The following is a 20,638-nucleotide window of genomic DNA, read 5'->3' as shown; positions in this document are numbered from 1 at the left end:
TTTATCATTGATCTACGCTGTCATAGTGCTCGCTAGACAAATTAAAGGGTGCTGAGTATGAGCATTCTGGTGATTGGTTTTCGACGACTATAATAATAACGATCACACGGTTAGAGGGAGATTGGCACATTGGTGTAATTTCATCTCGGTTAATCACGTCAACACAATTTAGAACAACCTTAGCGCAATTAATACAGCTGCCAGGAGTGTTACTATCGAAGCGGTTATTCCGCTGGCACTGTTGCACTCGGACCAATCGCACAAGCGACACTCGTTGGGCTGCTGTCCTGCGTTTATGGTCCGGCACGTTTCCATATGATCGTTTCCATGAGGGGTGCATCCTCGTCGGGTGACTCCATCTGTAAATGGAATATTATTAGTAAGTAGGATCTTATTTGACACAAAGATGATTGTTTCGTACTGTGAGTCATAACGAAGCATCGATGAGAGACTGGGTTTACGATTTGTCTCTTCCTGCGACCAATTGGAGGAGGGGTGAGGATTGGACCATCTTCCGGTCCCGGTTCTGGCACTACAGGTGGTAGCACAGGTGGTAGCACAGGTGGCGGCACAGTTGGCTGTTCAGTCCCTGGTCCTATTGGTGCTGGTGGTGTAAGATCCGGTCCCCCTGGCGTTGGTGGTGGTGGTATCGCAGTGGTTCCATCAATTGGAGGAGGTACTGGGGTAATAATTGACTGTGGGCAACTCTGTGCAGTCTGTCCAGTGCGATCAAACGGATCTCCACAATTGTCACAAATGAAACAGGTGAGCTGTGCACGACCTTCACAAATAACAGAAAAAAACATATATTAGATGCTGCAAGCCATTTTTTCACAATTCACTACAAGTCTTCCAGAAATACTACACACCTTCGATTGCTAGTCCCACTAGCAACAGTCCAATTAGTAGCTTCATTTTAACTTTTTTATAATCCTAGTCCAATCAACTCCCACTTTCCTATGATCGTTACTGCTGCTGAACTCTTCAGTGCACAAACTTCGAATGATTTGGGACTTGCCTGGAAATCATCCTTTATATCGACGACTATAATCTAAGCTTCGACCTCTAGATAACAGTCACAATCACACACACACAATCACCACTACCAAACCAAATTACGATAAATCAGTTTCGATATCTGCTACTGAAATTATCGTTGTGTAAGGACCAGAATTACTCATAATGAAGCGAAGCATACCAACAAGTCACAGGGTTTTAGGTTCAGTACATTCCTAACTGATTAAACAAAATCAGTACAAAACACATCGATCTACACTGTCTCTAGTGATAACGGGTCTGACTAGCCTATATCTAATCGAAGATGTATGATTATGGAAGGTGTGACTCATACCGCCGTGACGTCGGCCAAACAGGGATTTTGGAGGATTTAACCTACTTCTAGTCATATGTTGCATTGCTGAAGCAATACAAATGGAATAGATTTAGAAGGATTTCATCTGCAATAGCAACTATGCTAATTTAAAAAGTTAGATTCTGATATATATATTCAATACTGTATTGAAATTATATGACATTCTTATGATCTTTTGTAATTTTTTTGAAAGAGGCAGATTGGAAATATCATGTATATATCTAATTCATAGAGATATGCAATCCGATCGGGAAAAAGTCTAAAGGCGTAAAAGAACAACCTCATGTTAAACGTGTATCGTTCATAACTCACGCTTATGGAATTCATAAGTGTCGTACATAAGTCGTGCCTTATGAAATACTTAGGTTTACTGGCCTCAATGTATGGAGAGCGAATGATCCACGGCTCATTTTTTATTCGAACCGGATGATCATAACCTCATTAAAATATTAGGATATGTAAAATAATGAAAACAAAAAACACAAATTTTACAATATATTTCAATTGTAGTTGATTGTTTCAGATTCATGAAATATGATTTAAAAATTCACGAAGTCAAAACTTAGTTATTCGGTGTTTGCATCAAATTACCGAAAATTACTGATCCATTAGGGGTTGTACAGACTCCTCAGATCGTGGTGGCCGTCTTTGTCCAAATTTGTTGGAAGTATTTGATATCTTTGATTCTTTGTTTCTTTCCAGAAAGCTAACTCTTATTTTATTTATGTTTACGCAGATAGATTTATTTGGGTTTGCAAGGGAATTATACCATTGAAATATTTCAGAAAGTGCTCAACAGTGCTCTTTCTATTTGTGTGACAAGCTTTCATTGAAGCATTACTCAGTTAACAATGTTAAACACCATGTTTGTACATGGTATTGTAACTAATCTTTTAGGAGAAATGGATGTAATGTCAGCCTAAATGTTCCTAATTTGGGCCCATACATAAATTCAGAAACCGACTTAAATTTCAATAGCGACCAAAAATATCCATAAGTACCGTCCTAATGATGCGTTCATCTAGATAAAATTGGGCCCAATCTTAGATCCATAGGCCAACATTAGAGCCATTTCCCGTATGTGCTTCATTTTGATTTGGGATAAATGATTGAACTATGGCTCGGGATTTCCACTGTGGTTTGCTTCTATTGTGACACACCCATACATATTTTTGTTGTGCGACATAGTGGAAGCGTGTGAGCATAATTGGAGCATATAACATATATTCGATAAAAATCAGCTAGGAAACTAGCTTCAAAGTGAAGCATTTTAGTCACTTGAAGGTGTCACCTGGGTCGAACTAAGATATTATAAATACAGGTCAAAGTCAAAAGTACATGAAACACGTTTAGTTTGAGATTACAAGCACAAGTGCAGGTACTCAATAAAGCATGGGCTATGATTGATTAGGTGAATTAGAGATTTCAATTATTTATTAAATTAGACTAATGAGATATGATCATCATCAAATGAACTTTAATAAGAAAATTCAGAATGTCTAATAATATTAAATATTGCTGAGATTTGTCGTTGTTATTGACAGAATTTCGCGCGATATTGAAAAAAATGTTTTTCACATAGTCAATGACAGACTTGATCCTCAAAAAAACCTTCCTCAAAATATCATTCATTTGGTCGTCAATAACTAAGATTACCCTTACCAACTTAATTTATCTTTTCATGTTTATTTTACACAGTTTATGGGTTAACCACATAAAGGGCGAACACGAAATTATTGCGACACCGAAAATGTCATGCCAATTTTCTTATAATGTTTAGAATCAAACCAAAATTTTAGGGTAGTTTTATACATATATTTACTTCAAAAATCAAAAGAAAAGTTAATCGATGGAGCCTTGAGTGTAAAATTGAACGCATTTTCGCTTGATGCCCTCCATCAAAGTCTTTACAGTGTCATCCGGTACCAGTTTCTCAGTTTTTTCCATTTTCTTAACATGTCCTTCTCGTCTTTGACTGTCTTCTTCCTCTTCCGAAGTTCCTGCTTCATTATTGCCCAGTACTGCTCCACCGGGCGCAGCTCCGGACAGTTTGGCGGATTCATGTCCTTTGGAGCAAAATGGACAGAATTGGCCTCATACCACTCCAGGACACTTTTAGAATAGTGGCATGATGCCAAATGAAATATTTGGAGGCGAACTTCGACATTTTCTTCTTCTTAAATTTGTCGTCCACATCGAACTTGCTCTGGCCGGTGAAAAACTCCAACCCCGGAATTTGCTTAAAATCGGCTTTTATATACGTTTCGTCGTCCATCACACAGCAGCCATATTTTGTCAGCATCTTCTCGGAGAGCTTCCGTGCCCGAGTTTTAGCCGTCGATTGTTGCCGCTCATCGTGGTTTGGGAAGTTCTGTACCTTGCATGTATGTAGTCCAGCTCTCTTCTTTGCATTCTGGACGTAGCTCTGCGACATGCCGATCTTTTTAGCCAAATCACGGCTTGAGACGTTGGGATTTGCTTTAATCATCCGCTTCACCTTTCCCTCCGTCTTTTTGTTCTCCGGTCCCGGTTTTCTTCCAGCTACTTTGCCGTGGTCCAACGTCAACCGCTTCAACACTCTGGAGACGGTTGAATGGTGAATGTTCAACATTTTTCCCAACTGCCGGTGCGACAGGTCAGGAAATTCCAGGTGTTGGAAAGAATTTGTTCTCTCAACTCGTGTTGGTTCACCTCCATTTTCGTTGAATCGAAAAACACGACTTCGAGTTTGACAGCATGTACACAATACACATCAATGAGAAAGTGTGCAAAATTTGGTTGATTTTTACCCAATGGTAAAAAAGTTATGCCCTGTTGAATGTGTCGCAATAATTTCGTGTTCGCCCTTTATTTAACTTGTCAAAATACATTTCTGCAAGTGACAATCATATTTAAAAAAAAACTCTCAATTTCCGCACAGTTGGTGAAGAAATCAAAACTAAACATTTTTCTTTGAAATTCAACTCCACAAAAAGTAAAAATAAAACGAAAAACAAATTGATATTACTTGGACAGGAAAACAAACGAAATGATATAATGTTTTGCCATAGTAGGAAATAAGGCGAGCCATGTATCGCCTTAACTGTATCTCCTTGATACAGACGATGTTCTTCAAACCGATCTGAAAAGAATATTCAGTTCAATAAAAAGGTTACAAAATTTATTATATAAATATATTATCTTCAACAAACGAAACTTTTTTTCCGGTTCCAATGGAATCTACGCTGATGGCTCATTTGATTAATCCGTTTGTCCTCCGACACGTCCATGAGGGTTGTTGGAACTTCGACCAGTTACCGTTCGACGACGGAATCCATCAGGCCACAGTTTTGATGATTTGCTCGAGAATTCAGGCATAACATTTGAAAACGGCCGATAATCTTCTGTAAACAAGCTTTTTTAGGCCATAGCAAAACAACAACACCACCGGGTAGGGAAAATTCTGCCTTTGTCGATGATGTTGTTTGTTTACGTGCTTCGGTCTAGCGAGTAAAAATATTTATTTCAAAAAATTATAGGCCGTTTCCAAATGTTACGTAAGAATTGAAACAGGAGATACTAGCTCCTGACTTAAAACCTTGTTTGAACAAAAAAGAAGAATACAAACTTACCATTCGAATCGGTTATTCCTGGTTGCACAGGTGGAACTGAGGAACGCTTCACGCAAGCGGGTGCAGGTTCAGCATCAGATGTCTTTTCAATATCTACTTCTAGAGATCCAGACTGGATCACCCAGGTTGAAAAGAGTTGCACCGATGCCGACTGATGAACTTGGATCAGGAGTGGGAATTGGTTCAGAATCAACTGCAAATTAATTAGATTTAGCAAATAAAACGATTTCGTGAACATATATTTTACCAGATCCTTCCATCGACAGTGCACCCTGCTGACGTTTGACAGTCCTGGAAGTTGAATGCGCAATTGCTTTGCAGGCGTATGTTTTGGTACAGCCCTTCGGTGGAACGTTTTTTTTAAATGTGGTGTTGTTGTTCTCGCTGTCGTCATCGGAATCTGAATCCCAGGCTTGGAGGAGGTTCATTTTGAGGCTCTTTATACCCCGTTCACATTACAGTCTATATCACGTAATATAGGCTGTCTTGCAATGAGCACTCATACATAGGATTTCCAGTGAAAACTAGATGCTGGTTGTCGTCTGGATCCATGTTAATAAGCGAAACGGGAGAGACGGACATCCTCACGGTTGAGGTTGGCGCCTTCATCGAGATTTTACTGGGTTTTTTTTTTTCAGTTTCGGTTGCCGATTTTGTGCTAGATTTGCTTGGATGTGATCTTCATGTTCCACGAAAAAAAAATCTCTAAAAAAATCGTAGGGTAATAACACATTTTAGGTTAATTTTGAAGAATAAAAGCTACCTGTCGTGGCCCACCCAGCAGAAACTCCAAGTTTTTGGAGTTGGCCTCATTCTTAAAGTTTTTCACTGTTTGTCATTTCGAAGACTTTCCCATTTCGTTGATATAATTTCACAAAAACTAGTGCTAAAAAATCAGCGCGCACAACAATTCAACCTAGCGACGCCGGTGGTGTAGTGGTAAGCGTGATTACCTCTCACCCCAGCAGGCCTGGATTCAATCCCAGTCGGCGCCGCCGGAATGTTCTGAGGCATAATATCTCTGATCACACCTTCCTTCGGAATGGAAGTAAAGCCGTTGGTCCCCGGTTCATGGGTTGATGGGTCGATAGGGTCCAGGCGTGGGAGCTGCCTCCCTGGCGTCGGTAGCATTGGAGTTCAGCACGGAAAACAAGATCGACGGAAAACAAATCAAGGGAAAAAAACAATTCAATCGCACGGATCAGTAGCTTGAAAGTGATGCACGGCCAACAGAAATAACCCACGGAGTGAGTGAGAAAAAACACACAATATCATACTCACGTTCGGCAAAAGTGGTGTTTGATTTACTCCCCCACATTTTCCGAAACTGAGTACAATTTTTATGTTTTTTGCACAGATTGACTCAAAAGTGAGTAAACTGAACTTACTCCATGTGTTATTTCTGTTGGCCGTGTGGAGAAAGGCTGTGTAGGTAAAAATGGATCGCAGCTTTCGTTTTTTAAATGTAATGTTAACCTTAAAAATAATTTGGCTGACTCCGGCAAGGAATTCTAATCGGATCGGAACACTACAAAATACTGGTTCTTCAAGATTGTATGGACTCGGTTGGACGATGCGAAGTTTTGTGTTCAAAACAGTTCAACGGTAAATACGGATGTACCGTATGCCCTCATCTTTGTTACAAATTTAGTTTATAAAGAAATCTACACATGTTTGTCACTAACAGCAGTGTCATTGATGACATGGTTTGCCTTGACGATGACTGTTAGCTCAAATGAGTGACCAAAGCAGAATTGTCAATATCACCGTGTATTATCGAGATTTTGCAGCACTGGCTCCCACCCTTTGGGCCCTACCTATCGACCCATCAAGTTATAGACCGGGGACCAACGGTTTTACTTCCCTTCCAAAAGAAGACGTGATCAGAGATTTTGTGCCTCAGAAAATCCCAGCGCCGCCGACTGGGATTGAACCCAGGCCTTTTGGGGTGAGAGGCAATAACGCTTGTCTCTACATCACTGGCGCCGCTAACGCCTTATTAAGTTATTGGTAGGTTGTGTGTTATAACAAGTTAATAGTTTATTCAGCTTTCAAAGCATAATTTGTTATTGTTATGATGTTTTTGAATCATGAATTCATTTTCATTTTCATTTTACAGCGCAGTGTGGGGCAGTGAGATCGCAAGTCAATCCAAGGTCGATAGTAAACGAGAGGTAATGACTGACTACATGATCGCCATGGGAAGGGATAATGATTACCCTGGTAACAATTCAGTAACGATTTAGCATCCACTCTGATTTATGATGGTTTTATAACGGCAATGACCAATCCATTTAGTTTAAATATAGCATTTCAAAGTGTAAAACATTCCTGCTTAGTAATTCAGCTTTTTGCTGTTTTAAAAACCTTTTATAGTCTGGCCAGGAAGTCAAAACTGTCTTGTGTTAAAAATAAATTTAAAACAGTTATCTTTCCCTCCTTAAAACTGTTCTGTAATTGTAAGCATAAACGTCATTACCAATTGTTTATAAATGTCTTGATGACATACTTTATAAACGTGTTCTATCATTATAAAAGCAACCATATAACCATTCGGTTTTGCATTAGAGCAAAAAGCATTTATTGTTCCTTTTTAGGCTTTTTAAAGTGCATCATTCACTCCCCAATTACTCTGTTTACAAATTGAGCTTAAAAGATGGTTCCTCATAGTTAATAAATGCCAAATTTATGACAAGGAAATCTCGAAGAATAGACGAAGTAGCATGAAAAATTCAAGTCGATTTCAGCAAAATTTTGCAGTAAATCAATATTGAAGAGCTTCGAGAATACACCCTTCAGAACCTTCTCTAGGGGTGGGCCAACTAGACATACTCTAGTGTTAATTAGGTTTTGGTGGATGCATTAATGACCAAATAACCTTGACCTGGGTTTTATGAATGTTGTTTTATAGTTGCTTTGTAGTATTTCATAAAACTTAAAATGTTGCTTGGGTAGATTGAGGTAGGTGAATGGTTGTTTTATGGATTGAGTTGGTCACGATGCTATCAAATGATAAGGAATGTGTAAGCTTGAAATAATTTGAAATTTGAATGAGTTATTAAGAATTCATTACTGGGAGTTCTACCAACAATCAATACGAAACTAACGATTTTAAATTGGCTCACCACTTTAGTAGCCTATTGGTCCCAAGCAAACGATTAACGTACCCTATTCTAGTTGAAATTCTATTACTACACTATGTTTGTTTTGATTCGCTATGAAAGTTTGACAGATAACATCAGGGGTGTGTGGATTCATGCAGAACATGCAGGGGTGAGTGAAATAGCTTGGGACTGCTTGGGACCGTTGTTCTGGTACTGAGTGAGCCAAAAATAATAATGATTTTCTTCGGGACCCAGTGGTCTTAGAGTTACCTCTATGGTTCTACTCTGCTTTGAAGCTAATTTAGGCTACTTAAACTTGACGATGTTTCACATAGCGTGCTCACCTAAATTCTTAACACCGAATACAAAAACGAAAACAAATCTATAATTCAGGCATAACATTACGGCATAAAAAAGCATTTGTAAACAAACTTTCTAAGGCCCTTTACACGCTGATTATAATGCTAGGTATATAAACTTATAAGCATTTCTCCAAAATTTTAAGATAGTGTAAACGCTCCTATAGTTGCGGTACGTTAGAAGCGTTAGGTTTCAGACTCAATACACAACTATAGGAACCTAACGCTTCTAACGGACCGCAACTATAGGAGCGTTTACACTATCTCAAAATTTTGGAGAAATGCTTATAAGATTATATACCTAGCATTATAATAACCCGGAACGGTTGAATTAAATTTCGTACTTCACAAAAATTAGATTAAAAACTAAGATTGGTCTCACTCGATATTCTTGAATTACTTGACGTTTTGAATAAAACATTTCCATTTCCAGACTTTGTGTTGTTAGGTTTCTTGAAGGTCTTATACTAAATGCTTGATTCGTCTTTCGTATTACTACGAATTGACTCAATAAATAGATAAGAAAAACAACGCTTCCCGCTTTAAACTCTACATCGAGTGCAGAATCTTTGTGATGATACTTTCCAAACGTGCATATCCATAGAAATAAATCAAATTCAATAAAGGATTGATTAAAAACAGATGATTTCTACTGTGACTAAATCCAGCATTCCTACAAAAAAAAATTCAATGCTGTGTTTAATCATTTATTATTAGATCAGAGATATTATGCCTCAAAAAATCCCGGCGGCGCCGACTGGGATTGAACCCAGGCCAGCTGGAGTGAGAGGTAATCACGCTTACCACTACACCACCGGCGCCTCTAGTGATAATTTTTAATATCAGTTTATTTGATGATGATGATGATAATGATGATGATGATGATGATGATGATGATGATGATGATAATGGTCCCACCTCTTACCGCTACAAAGGTTTGAGCTGGACGATTTATCTTTAGGATAATTAAATATGACATTTTAATCAGGTTGGCAAACAAAATCTGGTTTCAGTTACAGATGTAAATTTCCTCTAGAGTTTACAGTTGCTTCACAGCGATATGAATGAGGAAAAGCTCAGGGTCCACCTCTTAGTTCGCCTTTTTGTCCACCTAAAATATTCATAAGTATTACAAGTAATCAAGAGTTAGTGAACAATCAACAAAGCATCCTATTACACTAGCAACCCCGCAGTCTGATACTATCCTAATGTTCAGCAATGTCAGGAATGCTCACGAACCCCCGACATTTGCCAGAAAACTTACTACTAGCTCAAGGTATCTTCCAATCAAGCTTCAAAAATGCATTTTTTTTTATCAAATATTAAATTCAGTCCTCTATATCCGTCATACGCGCGCGAGGCTCAAACCTTTGTAGAATACTTTTTTTTTTAATTAATCTACTATTAAATCAAATATTAAAATTCCATCATCACCATCGTGGCGAACAGAAATAGTTTTTGCAGTGCTACAATAATTATTAAAAAAAAAGTCTTTATGACAGCTATCCATATAGAACAATCCGTTAGAGATAACATTTTTCAATTCATAAAAAAATCACTGGATCACTGTTCAAACGACAGATTTAGCGTTTTAAATTCAGTGTCTTTTACATGCTTTAAGTGTTGCTGAACGTTTGATATGTCCAGGCATCGAATTAAAAACATTTATTCCTTTAAAGTATAATGGATTTTGTGAAGCACTAGTCAAGAAATGTGGTGTTCTTTTTTCAACCGCGTTTCTAGTATTATATCTATGAAAGTCACTTCCTCTTTCAATTCGATCACACAATTATCGAGGCTGCAAACCCTTAACTACTTTAAAAATGAACACCATAGTCAAATATACAATTCTTTGCTTCACCGACAACCATTGTAAGGCGTCTAGCATCAAAGTTGAGGAAGTGAATATATTACATCTCAAAATCAAACGCATTATTTTATTCTGCAAGCGCTGTATTCTCGATATCTGTGTTGCATTGGCCAGACATAAAATGCAAGGGCAAAAGTTAAGATGAGGAGAGATGATTGATTTGTATAGCTGTATTTTACTGGCAATAGTTAAGTCGTTTTTCAGTCGACATAAAATTCCATACTTCTTGGCAATTTTCTTGATGACATTGTCAATGTGAGAGTTGAACTTAGGTTTGTCATCAATAATCACGCCAAAATATTTAATCTCCCGAACGCGATCAATAGTCTCATCATCAATTACAACAGAGACGTTCTCATTTACTCGATTCCGCGAAATTACCATAAATTTAGTTTTACTTGTATTCAATTTCAACTGGTTATACTTCAGCCATATACTTAGAGAACGCAAACCTTCATTCAAGTGCAAAACGGCATCATCTAAGTCCTTAGCTGCAATGAATAACACAGTATCATCTGCAAAAAGATTAATGTCGGAAAATCGTAAAACACGTCGCAAGTCATTAATATACAAAATAGATAACAGGGGCCCTAATACACTTCCCTGGGGCACTCCAAGATTATTCCCCACGGGACTGGAAATAGAATCATTAAAAACAGTCCGTTGAGTTCTGTCAGACAAATAGCTTTCAAACCATTTATATGCAGTACTCTTGATTCCAAAGCGCTTGATTGATCTTAACAATAAGGGCCTAGAAATTGTTTCAAAAGCGCGTTTAAGATCCAAAAAAACAGCAACAATCGTATCTTTACACTCCAAGTTATTTTTCCCCTTCGCTAATACCAAATTCAACACGGTTTCACAATAATGACCTTCCCGATATTCCGATTGTTCTGATATCAACAAACTATTACTATTTAAATACTCCAACAACTGTCCTTTAGCAACAAGTTCTAAAATTTTCTCTAATGTGTGCAACATGTTGATGGGACGAAACTCTTCGGCTTTAATCGTTCCAGCAATTTTTTGAATAGGGACCACTAAGGATTCCTTCCAAATTTGTGGCACATGTCCAGTTTATAATGATTCATTAATAGGGTCCAGCAAGATGTGGCCAATGACATGCAAGCAATTTGGAATAACTCTAGCATTAACAGCCGATTTTCCTAATGAAAAACCGGTCGCGAACGGAAAATCCAAGCTCCTCTCAACAAGATTCAAAACAGCTTGCTTCTAATATTTCCTCCAGCACTTCAATTTTACAAAATTATCGTTATCGTTAACATGGTCTAAGACATTAATCACTAAGGTCTCATGATCGGTTATTTTCAAATCAGTATCCGTAACTGAACAAATGGAATAAAAATTGGAATAAACGTGGTCAATTAAAGTTCTACTGTGCCTGGAAATACGCGTATATTCATTTACCGTTTGCTTTAAATTAAAAAAACTCAGCTAAACGCTTCAAATGATTCGAATTATGGTTATCACGCCAACTTATATTAAAATAACCAGCCAATATATTTAATTTACTAGAATCAAGGAATGTCTCAAGACAGTTCTCTAAAACTTCAACAAAACGCTGGTCACTAGAACTGTGAGAATGATACAAAACACCAAAATTACCCATCTTCATGCCACGTACAACTGTAATGCCCAAGAACCAGTTGCCATCAATAACTTCGTTGGTACGAAGGTTGAATTGAACTGATTCTTTGACATAAATAGCAACACCGCCAGTGTGTCTAGAATGTGACAAACCAGCAGCAACAATATATCCCGGAATACTATACTGATCAAAAGCTTCGGTTTCTACAATATGAGTTTCTGATAACAAAACTAAAAGAAGACATTGTTCCTCAACAATCTGACGTAATGCTACGTAGTTTGTTGACAACCCCGCAATATTCAAATACAAACAATCGAATTGATTCACATTCCTGGAACTTGACTGCTATTTATTGAAACGCAAGCTGCTATTCTTCTGATCAAAAAGTCTTTTATAGAGCAAACATTCCGAGCTAAATGCGGCATGGTTGACGTCCAAGTTCATTTTACGTTCTTTATTTATTTTCAAACAATTAATACATTTACGCGCTACAAGGTGCGTGAAAGAGCTCGGCACGATCGGTGTTGATGTTGGTTCACTTGCTACTATTTTTGCAAAAAATTAAGTGTTTTCGAACGAAATTTATATCGAAAGTGTACCAAAAGCGCTTCTGAACATGTTTTGCAGTTGGGTGTGGCGAAATTCGTGAATTCGCGGTTGATTTGCAGTGAAAATTCATTATCACAAAATTGCCCACCGAGTTCCCTTTTTTCCGTTCAACGACGACGGGTTAGGCCGTTCGCAATGCTGTTGTATTTTATAAGAAGGACTGTTTCAATTTGAAACTAGAACAGAAACGCACCTCTCGCAATGCTGAGTTGCACCCTCCAGTTTGATTCATAACCCCAAAATATGAATCTATGCAAAAAATGGTAAAGATTGATGAAGGTTTAGATGTCGCGCAAATAGTTTCAAGTTTATATGGAAATTTTAACGACTTACTATGGGAAAGTATTGAATTTAACTTACGTCGCTCAACTTTTGGTTCTAGAAATAAAAACGCTAAAAAAATATGTCGTTTCCATGAAAACGATTAACAAGCCTGTTGTTGTGATGAAATGGCATGTTGGCATTTTGACGTACGACTACGTCTTTGATTTCTATATGGGGGTACACTTTGTGAAAACCAAAAATGGAACATGCAACAAATTAAGAAAGATTTTGAACGGTAATAACTCAGCTGCCCCTGGTCCAATTTTAATATTTTTATCAATAATCGATCAGAAATATGGCTACGCATCGATAACAATGCTTCTAAATGTTGATTTTTAACAAGAAACTATTGAAAAACTGGTAAATGTCCAGCATTGTCCAAAACCGTCGAATTAACTAACTAATCCACCAATTATCTACACGCATATGCTGCTTCCCCAGTACAGTCGTCAGAGAGTAGTAAGTAGACGAAACAAGTCGAAGTGGCATTCACCTCCGATCCTCGGGCACGTGCAAATAGGGAGGATGGAATTGCGTAATATTTTGCACACTCATCGCCATACTCAGAACCACACGCTCCCAACGACCACACCACTGTGTGGTGATGTTCGGTCGTCGAAATTAGTAGCAGCGGTAGCAGTGCTTTCGGCGTGTGGCATTGAAAATTGTTCTCCAGTAACAACGAAAGGCTGCCTGCAAGCAGCGAGCTGCAGAGCCCACATAAGCAACCATCAAAGGAGGAAGAAGCTGCACCGCTATGCTATGGATCGGAATCAGTAGCTCTTCGTGAGTCACTGCGGGTCGGTCATCTATGCCAAGCGTGTCACCCTCGTTCCAAACGACATACAGCTCGACAGCCTCATCCGTGTTGAACACCCAGCTCAGCATTACTCAACCATCACTACAAAACGTTCCTTTTCAGGGCCACCAAAAATTTGTTAAAGAGTATTATTTGGACATTGGTCAAGGTCATCAGTTCCCGCAAGCAGCTAGCTATCAAGGCTCAACCTGTCTATAGAAGGTGTGGAATTGTAGGCCTGAATATATTGGTGCAATTAGTTTTCCCTCAGCTTTCATTCCGCACGATTCGTTTCTTTCGTTTAATCAATCATCCTTGTAGTGACGTCGTAAAGATTGTTTCAATCAGCGCTTACATGTGAAATTTAATGTGGATTATAGAATATTTTGTATGCTACCAAAATTTATGACTGGTTTGCAACTAAATGTTGAGATAATTTATTGATTATTGAATCATCACACTGTATACCATGAAAAGGCAGCCTGTTTGTGAGTTTTTGCCTGTTTTCAAGTAAGGAGTTATCATAAAAAACAAAGCGCCAACTGGTATTTCCCGGTGACTTTACTAATAAATAAAATCAAACAAAATCATCAAGCAGAACTAGCTAGGATTTGTTTTAGTTCATATTTCACAAAATTGCTTTCGAGTGTCAAGACATCGTCTCCCGCAAATTTTACATTTTTCCCTCTACCAACACATATATCAGGGCTAGATAGATCTCCACAGGATCTATAGAATCCACGCAATTTCAAAAAACCAAAATGCAAAGCATTACGAAAAGAGGTCAGGTTTTGACCAATAGCAGATAGATTTTAATTCTAAACAAGCCAAACGATTCAAAATTTATCTACCAATCTGCTAAAATGAACAATTAGTTAATTTTCAATAGGTCATTATTGAAAAATACCGAATGTCCAACTGTTGCAATGGTGATCAAAATTATCACCGAATGTCTGAAAACAGCGCATTCCCTAACACAGACTTAAAAATCGAATTCGATGCGGTCCCACTGAACGGTGCTCATTCAATCACCGTAAGTGGTGGTGTCCAGTCCAGCAGCAACAGTAGTAGCAGCAGCAGCAGCAGCAGGAGTGCTTTCAACAACAACAACAACGAAAGGCTGCCTGCAAGCAGCAAGCTGCAGAGCTCATATGAGCAACCATAGAGATAGAGGAAGAAGTCCCACCGCTAGGCTAGGATCGGAATCAGTAGCTTGTCGTGCTCAGCTCAGCATTATTCAACCATCACTACAAAACGGTCCTTTTCAGGACCACCATAAATTTGTTAAGATTATTATTTGGAAATTTGTCAAGGTCATCAGTTCCCGAAAGCAGCTAGCTATCAAGGCTCAACTTGGTATCTATAGAAGGTGTGGAATTGTAGGCCCGAATGTATTGGTGAAATTAATCATCGTCTGACCATTTTCCAGAACACGCTGATAGGAAGTGTTAAAAATCCATATAGAATTTGAGAGAAGTGGGAATAATTCGCTTTGGGTGTATATTCAGTCCCCAGAAAGCCAATAAAATCAAATTTGTGAGAAAATTAGCTCTCACGAGTGCAATCTCTTGAAGTCCCTCCTTTTTTACATATTCTGCACAAACGATACTTTCCGCCCCGCCCCTTTCATATAATTAGGAAGGAAATCCTGTTAGGGGTGAATTGAATACACTCTAATACCAAAATGCACAAAACTTAAAAATTCATATATTAGAGATGAACCAGCCTAAGGCTGAAAGTCTCGTTAATAAAGGAAAAAAAAAAAAACATATATAACAAAAAAATTCAAAATACACCTTTTAAAGTCGGGTAGATGAATCGAAAATACTCAAGTTGACAGTCCCTTGGATTCTCTTCATCAACTTTCTCTTTGAAATAAATACTACAAATTCGATACGCTTACAAATAAAAAACGGAAAGAGTTAAGATAATTGATGATTGATCAATTAAAAGAACTAAATTTTCAAATTTGTTCCGTCCACTAGCGGTCCTACGTCAAGCTTCCGTTCGTGCCCCTAGGCACAGACCCTTCTACTTTTTTAAATTCCCATCCTTCTTGAATTGCCGCCAAACTAACCATAACAGCAACAGGGTTGTTGATCATTGTCATAGCAACTAGATTTTTTTTTCAGCATTTGGACAACTATAACTGAAGTTAGAGCGATATACCGTGCCGATTCAAATTTTGGACACTTAAACTCGAATTTCGGACACTTTTAAAAGTTGATTATCTCGGTCGAATATGATCCACATGTCTTGTAAATTTTAAATTTTTTTGACTAATGCCCTCCACGATCATCTAACATTATTACTTTGTTTCTAACTGGATGTAATATTTAATTTAAAATTAAAGTGTCCGAAATTTGAATCGTCCGAAATTTGAATCGGAACGGTAGGTGAAATTGAAAGGCTTCCACAGTAACATTTCAAACCATTTGCACGACCTCTAATCCATCATCAATCTTTACCGTTTTTTTTTTTAATACAACAACACATGAATCAAAGTGGGGAGTGACCTGTAAGAAACCTATCGCTTTTTAAAAATGAAGTTCTACCACCTTACTGGTGACAGCAAGGTATCGCAGTGCAACTGAACATTGTTGTAACGTTTTAAAACATCGTTGGACGGCACTTGATAAAATTCAAACAATACTTCACTTAACTTCTATCAACAAAATAATATACGAGGTTACTAAAACCGTCATACAAATGATTCATGAACTTGAAGAAGTACGACTTTTCAACTACATATCTTATTGTCTGTGTTGTTATTACTATAAATTGAGGTTTACTTTTGTGAGTAATATCAGAAAATAGACAAATTGCTGTTCTTAGGTGTCGTAGTCACGTCTTACTTCTAGTAGAATTTAACTATATGTATAACTATTGATTGGAAAATGACGTATTGGTGCACATAACATTACTATATTATAAAATTTATTATGAGTTTTAAAAGAAAAAAGAGCTAACAATCCAAACATCTGCGTGTCACGTCACCTGAAATGCCAGTGTTGACTCTTAACAATTTTGCCAGGAAAAAAAAGTTTGCGATAAAGTGGTCTCATATCTGGCTAAACATTTATTTACAAGCTGAATATATTACCCATGAAAACGTTAAAACCTAGTCCGGATGCCATACGCGTGCATGGCCATAAAAAGTCGATCGAACGCTAATCAACTGAACAAGATACAAATGATTAAATACCACTGTCGACGTTGGTAGCTAAGCTTACAGGAAAGGCATTACGCGGGGTTGTGATAAGATATCAATGAAAATCAGCCTTGATTTGGTGTGCTTTTTTTGTTGTTGTTGTGGTCTTACCTTCTGTAAATGTGCAGTGATTTTATTTCTGCTCATCATTCTCCTGACCGGCTTTGTTGCTGTCGTAGTTATCGTGCGACGACTTTTCCGTTTTTTTAATGTTTTTAACCAGGCCGGTTAGAGGGGTTTGATTTTTTTTTCTCACTTAGACGGTTTGTTTGTTTGTTTGTTTTTTTGTTTTCTGGGGATTGTTACAGCTTTTAACTCTATTATAGGAAATTTAGACAATACGTTGATTTTTTTGTTTCCTTTCAGTGTGACGCTGTCATTAACATTGCGAATGCCATCCAGCCTGCTCTGTCACTCTGTGGTTAGTCCTAATACAAAGTTTGCCTATTTCCACTTTACATAGACTGCCTACTTCTGCTTCGTTCTACTTTCACTAACCATTATTCCATTATTTGTCAAATGTTACTATATTTTATATTGCATATTGTTAGTTAGTTATTTCAAGTTTTTTTATTCGGTTAGAAATGCTAAGAAAAAGTGATGCTTTCAAACAAACTCTTATCGTCTATTGTAGTTGCATGAGTCTAGAATTCGTTTAGGTGCAAGTATGTTCAAAATTCAATGAGAAACTGGGTTGGTTAGAGATAACGGTAGATATTTGATTCTGTTTTGATTTCTTTTTTTCTTTCCAATAGCGGAACATATTTTGCTGTAGGTGCAAAGACGAAATAAACCATAGTGGAGTATTTTGATTTGAGATGAGATTTTAAACTTACCATTGACTCTGATCAGCAGATATGCGTCAGTGAATGTTTTTTTTTATTTTTTTTTTTTTTTTTTTGACTATCGTCTAAAAAATCCGAGCGGTTTAGATTAATTTCTTTTCCTTAATGTTTATAGTACAGCTAAGTATAATCTGTGATTATTCGTATGTTACAAACAGTAATCTGCCTAACGTTAGGTGATTTTATTTATATGTTTATAGCGTTTTGAATCACCATTTCAGCATCTGCGTGCTTACAGTAGACACCATGTACCGAACGAGTTGTCTTAACATAACAAATAAAATGTACATTTCCCTTGCGGGCTCACAATGAAGGCATATGCGTGAATATATTTATCGGTTAATTAAATATATTTCAATATATACGTGACGTGTTTACGATGAACCTTCGTACCTCGTAATTCAATATCTTAATAATTCGCTTACTTCTATATTGGGCTTGTTTATCGATTTTTCACCAGTGATGCATATATGTTTACTTTTAATAACTATTGAAATTCTAAAGACATTCAAGAACACTGCAATAACCATATTATGGATTAATTTATAAAGATCAAGCGAATCTACACTCTACAAGTTGGTTATTTACACAGTAAGTGTTTTTGTTTTTATTAGTATAATAACTTTTCATATTATTTTCGCTAAACGTGAATATCATTGTATGTCATATAAAAACCGATCTATTCTCTAGCGTTGAAACATGCATCGCCTACCACAAGCTTACACAACCTTAAACGAATATTCTATTGTTGAGGACCGTGGCCAGCAGAGTGGCTCCCGTGGCAAGGGCTAGCGCGGTGCGTCCTCCGAGGACTCTGCTGATGGCACCGTTGCAATCGTCATCCTTGCAGATCGAACAGTGCTCGATGTTAACGCCACGCTGCTTCTGTGCCTTGCCGAATGCGATCTGACAGGGATCCGTCTTGCCTCCGTCCAACTGGCAACCGCGGTACGTCATTGTGTCACCGTTTTCTGAAAACACATACCAGGAAGTTGGATCAGTAGGGAGTTGAGCAATTTTAAAACGAAAAAAAAAGAAGTACGAACAACTACGTGGTGCCGATTGCGGGCAAACGGTAACTTAGTGTGACCCATAGTTTGAGAAACATTGCCATAGAACGTGCTCAGCATTAGTTTTATAACATATAACTTGTTATTCCGCACCAATACAAAGTTTTCACGTCGCGTCAGAGGAACTAGAAGATGCATCAGCTTCCGCTGGTACAGTCTCACTTGGTCTAACTAAAGCTCGATTCAAAGTAAATCTGGACGCACGGTTTAATACACCACCGCGCCCCTGGTGGTTGGAACAAATAACGTTTGACAGGCAGGCACGGATCATGGAACTTGAGAAAAGCAAATTAATTGTGCACAAACATCTAGAGAACCATTCGTGACAAAGAGCTGAGGAGAAAGGTGTTGAGCTACGTGAAAAGCAACCCATGTGTCTCCATACGTGATTTGGCAAAGAAATACGATTCCAACTTTTCCACCGTGCGGAACATCCTTTCAAGAGAAGGATATATAAGTCTTTTTGTGCCAGTAAACATCCGAATCGCTCCCTGAAACAAAATTTAGTGACCAAAAAGGAGCACGATTACTATACGAACTAGTTTTGACGAAATTTGATGGCTGTATTTTGATGTCGTCATCCATATGTCACATATGTCAAAATGAATTATAAACAAATCCCCGAACGAAAATTTTACCTGACAACTGGTCGTGATGATGTCCCTTCCAGGTATAAATTTGTTTTTGCTGATAAGTTTGCCCGGAAACTAATGATTTGGCAAGGAATCTGCAACCAAGGTTTTCATCACATCTCACGCAATGACGTCGGAGGTTTACATTAAAGAGTGTCTGAAAAAGTGGACTTTACCCTTCATTTGGCAACACAAGACCAACGTTATGTTTTGGCCGGATCTAGCCAGCTGCCACTACTCTAAGGAGGTACTAGAATGGTATGCTGGAAACAATGTTAATTTCGTCGCCAAAGAGATTAATCCTCCGGATTGCCCTGAGTTCAGACCGATCGAAAACTATTGAGCAATTGTCAAGCGAAAACTTTGATGTGCAGATCATAATGGCATCGATCACAAGTAAAGTGCGACAGTTCGTTCGAAACGGTGAAATTTAATAACTTTTTATATATCGTTTGAAAGCCGAATAAATACCCTTTTATTTGACGTTTTGATCAACCGTGCATGTTGTTTAATTCTTGAGTTATGATCACTTGAATGCGTCCAAATTTACTTTGAATCGAGCTTTACACAGGAAGTTGTTTCAGAATTCTCACGGGAGTTTCTTGTGACTTCGCATGGCGGATTTTTCCAACTTCTGCCGGAACGTTGTCTGACTTCTCCCCAGATATTTTTCCAATATTTGCCTGGAATTTTTTCCTATGATTTCCAAAAAAAAATTCAACTTTCTCCGGAAGTATTTTCGAGAATTCTGTCGGGTTTCCCTCGGAAAGGATTTGCGATTCTCCTTGGAAGTTTCCTTCAACTTCTCAAACAATTTTCCATCAACAAAGCGAGATTCTTCCAATATTCCCTGAAAGTTTCTTTCGACAACTCCGAGAAGTCGTTCTTCTGGCTTCTCCGTTCCTATGATGTTATTTTTGACCTCTCCCGGAAGTAGCATCTGACTTCCCTAAAAAGATTCATTCCACTTCTCCTGGAGCTTCCTTTCCAAATTACCATAGATATCTTGTTAACTTCCACTGAAACGATCTTCCGATGCTTCCGGAAGTTTCTCGATTTCTTTTGCAACGTCCCGTGGAAGTTTTTTTTTTAACAAAATCCTCCGTGTAGTTTTATGCTATCCTCTAAAATTATATTCTGTCTTTCCCCGAAAGTTTTGTAGACTTTCCCCGGAGTGTTTATCCAGATTTCCACGCTTCAGGAGCGCCACACCCAAGACACGA

The 20,638-nt window shown here is 38.0% G+C and overlaps 2 protein-coding genes across 4 annotated transcripts in view; both read right to left on the bottom strand.

Annotated features, from left to right (window-relative positions):
* On the bottom strand, nt 1-1,002 carry LOC135696990 (uncharacterized). The gene is made up of 3 exons (XM_065216535.1): nt 870-1,002; nt 422-781; nt 1-359 (listed from the first exon to the last, which is right to left on the bottom strand). Exons 1-3 carry the CDS (start codon nt 913-915, stop codon nt 169-171), a joined length of 597 nt encoding a protein of 198 aa, XP_065072607.1. The 5' UTR covers nt 916-1,002; the 3' UTR covers nt 1-168.
* Nucleotides 1,003-16,936: 15,934 nt separating this feature from the next.
* Nucleotides 16,937-20,638, bottom strand: part of witty (without maturity) — a 51,363-nt gene continuing 47,661 nt past the window's right edge. For all 3 annotated transcript variants that reach the window (XM_065216533.1, XM_065216534.1, XM_065216532.1), the window contains exon 5: nt 16,937-18,684. In XM_065216533.1, the coding sequence (XP_065072605.1) occupies nt 18,443-18,684 (242 nt within the window). In that variant the 3' untranslated portion in view covers nt 16,937-18,442. The remainder of the gene's footprint in view (nt 18,685-20,638) is intronic.

The sequence above is a fragment of the Ochlerotatus camptorhynchus genome, unplaced genomic scaffold, assembly GCF_037179485.1.
Source record: "Ochlerotatus camptorhynchus isolate MF236.1 unplaced genomic scaffold, CSIRO-AGI_Acam_v1.1 ptg000064l, whole genome shotgun sequence".
Classification (NCBI taxonomy): domain Eukaryota; kingdom Metazoa; phylum Arthropoda; class Insecta; order Diptera; family Culicidae; genus Ochlerotatus; species Ochlerotatus camptorhynchus.
Note: the sequence above shows the minus strand (reverse complement) of the source record. Positions and strands in the feature narration are given on the sequence as shown.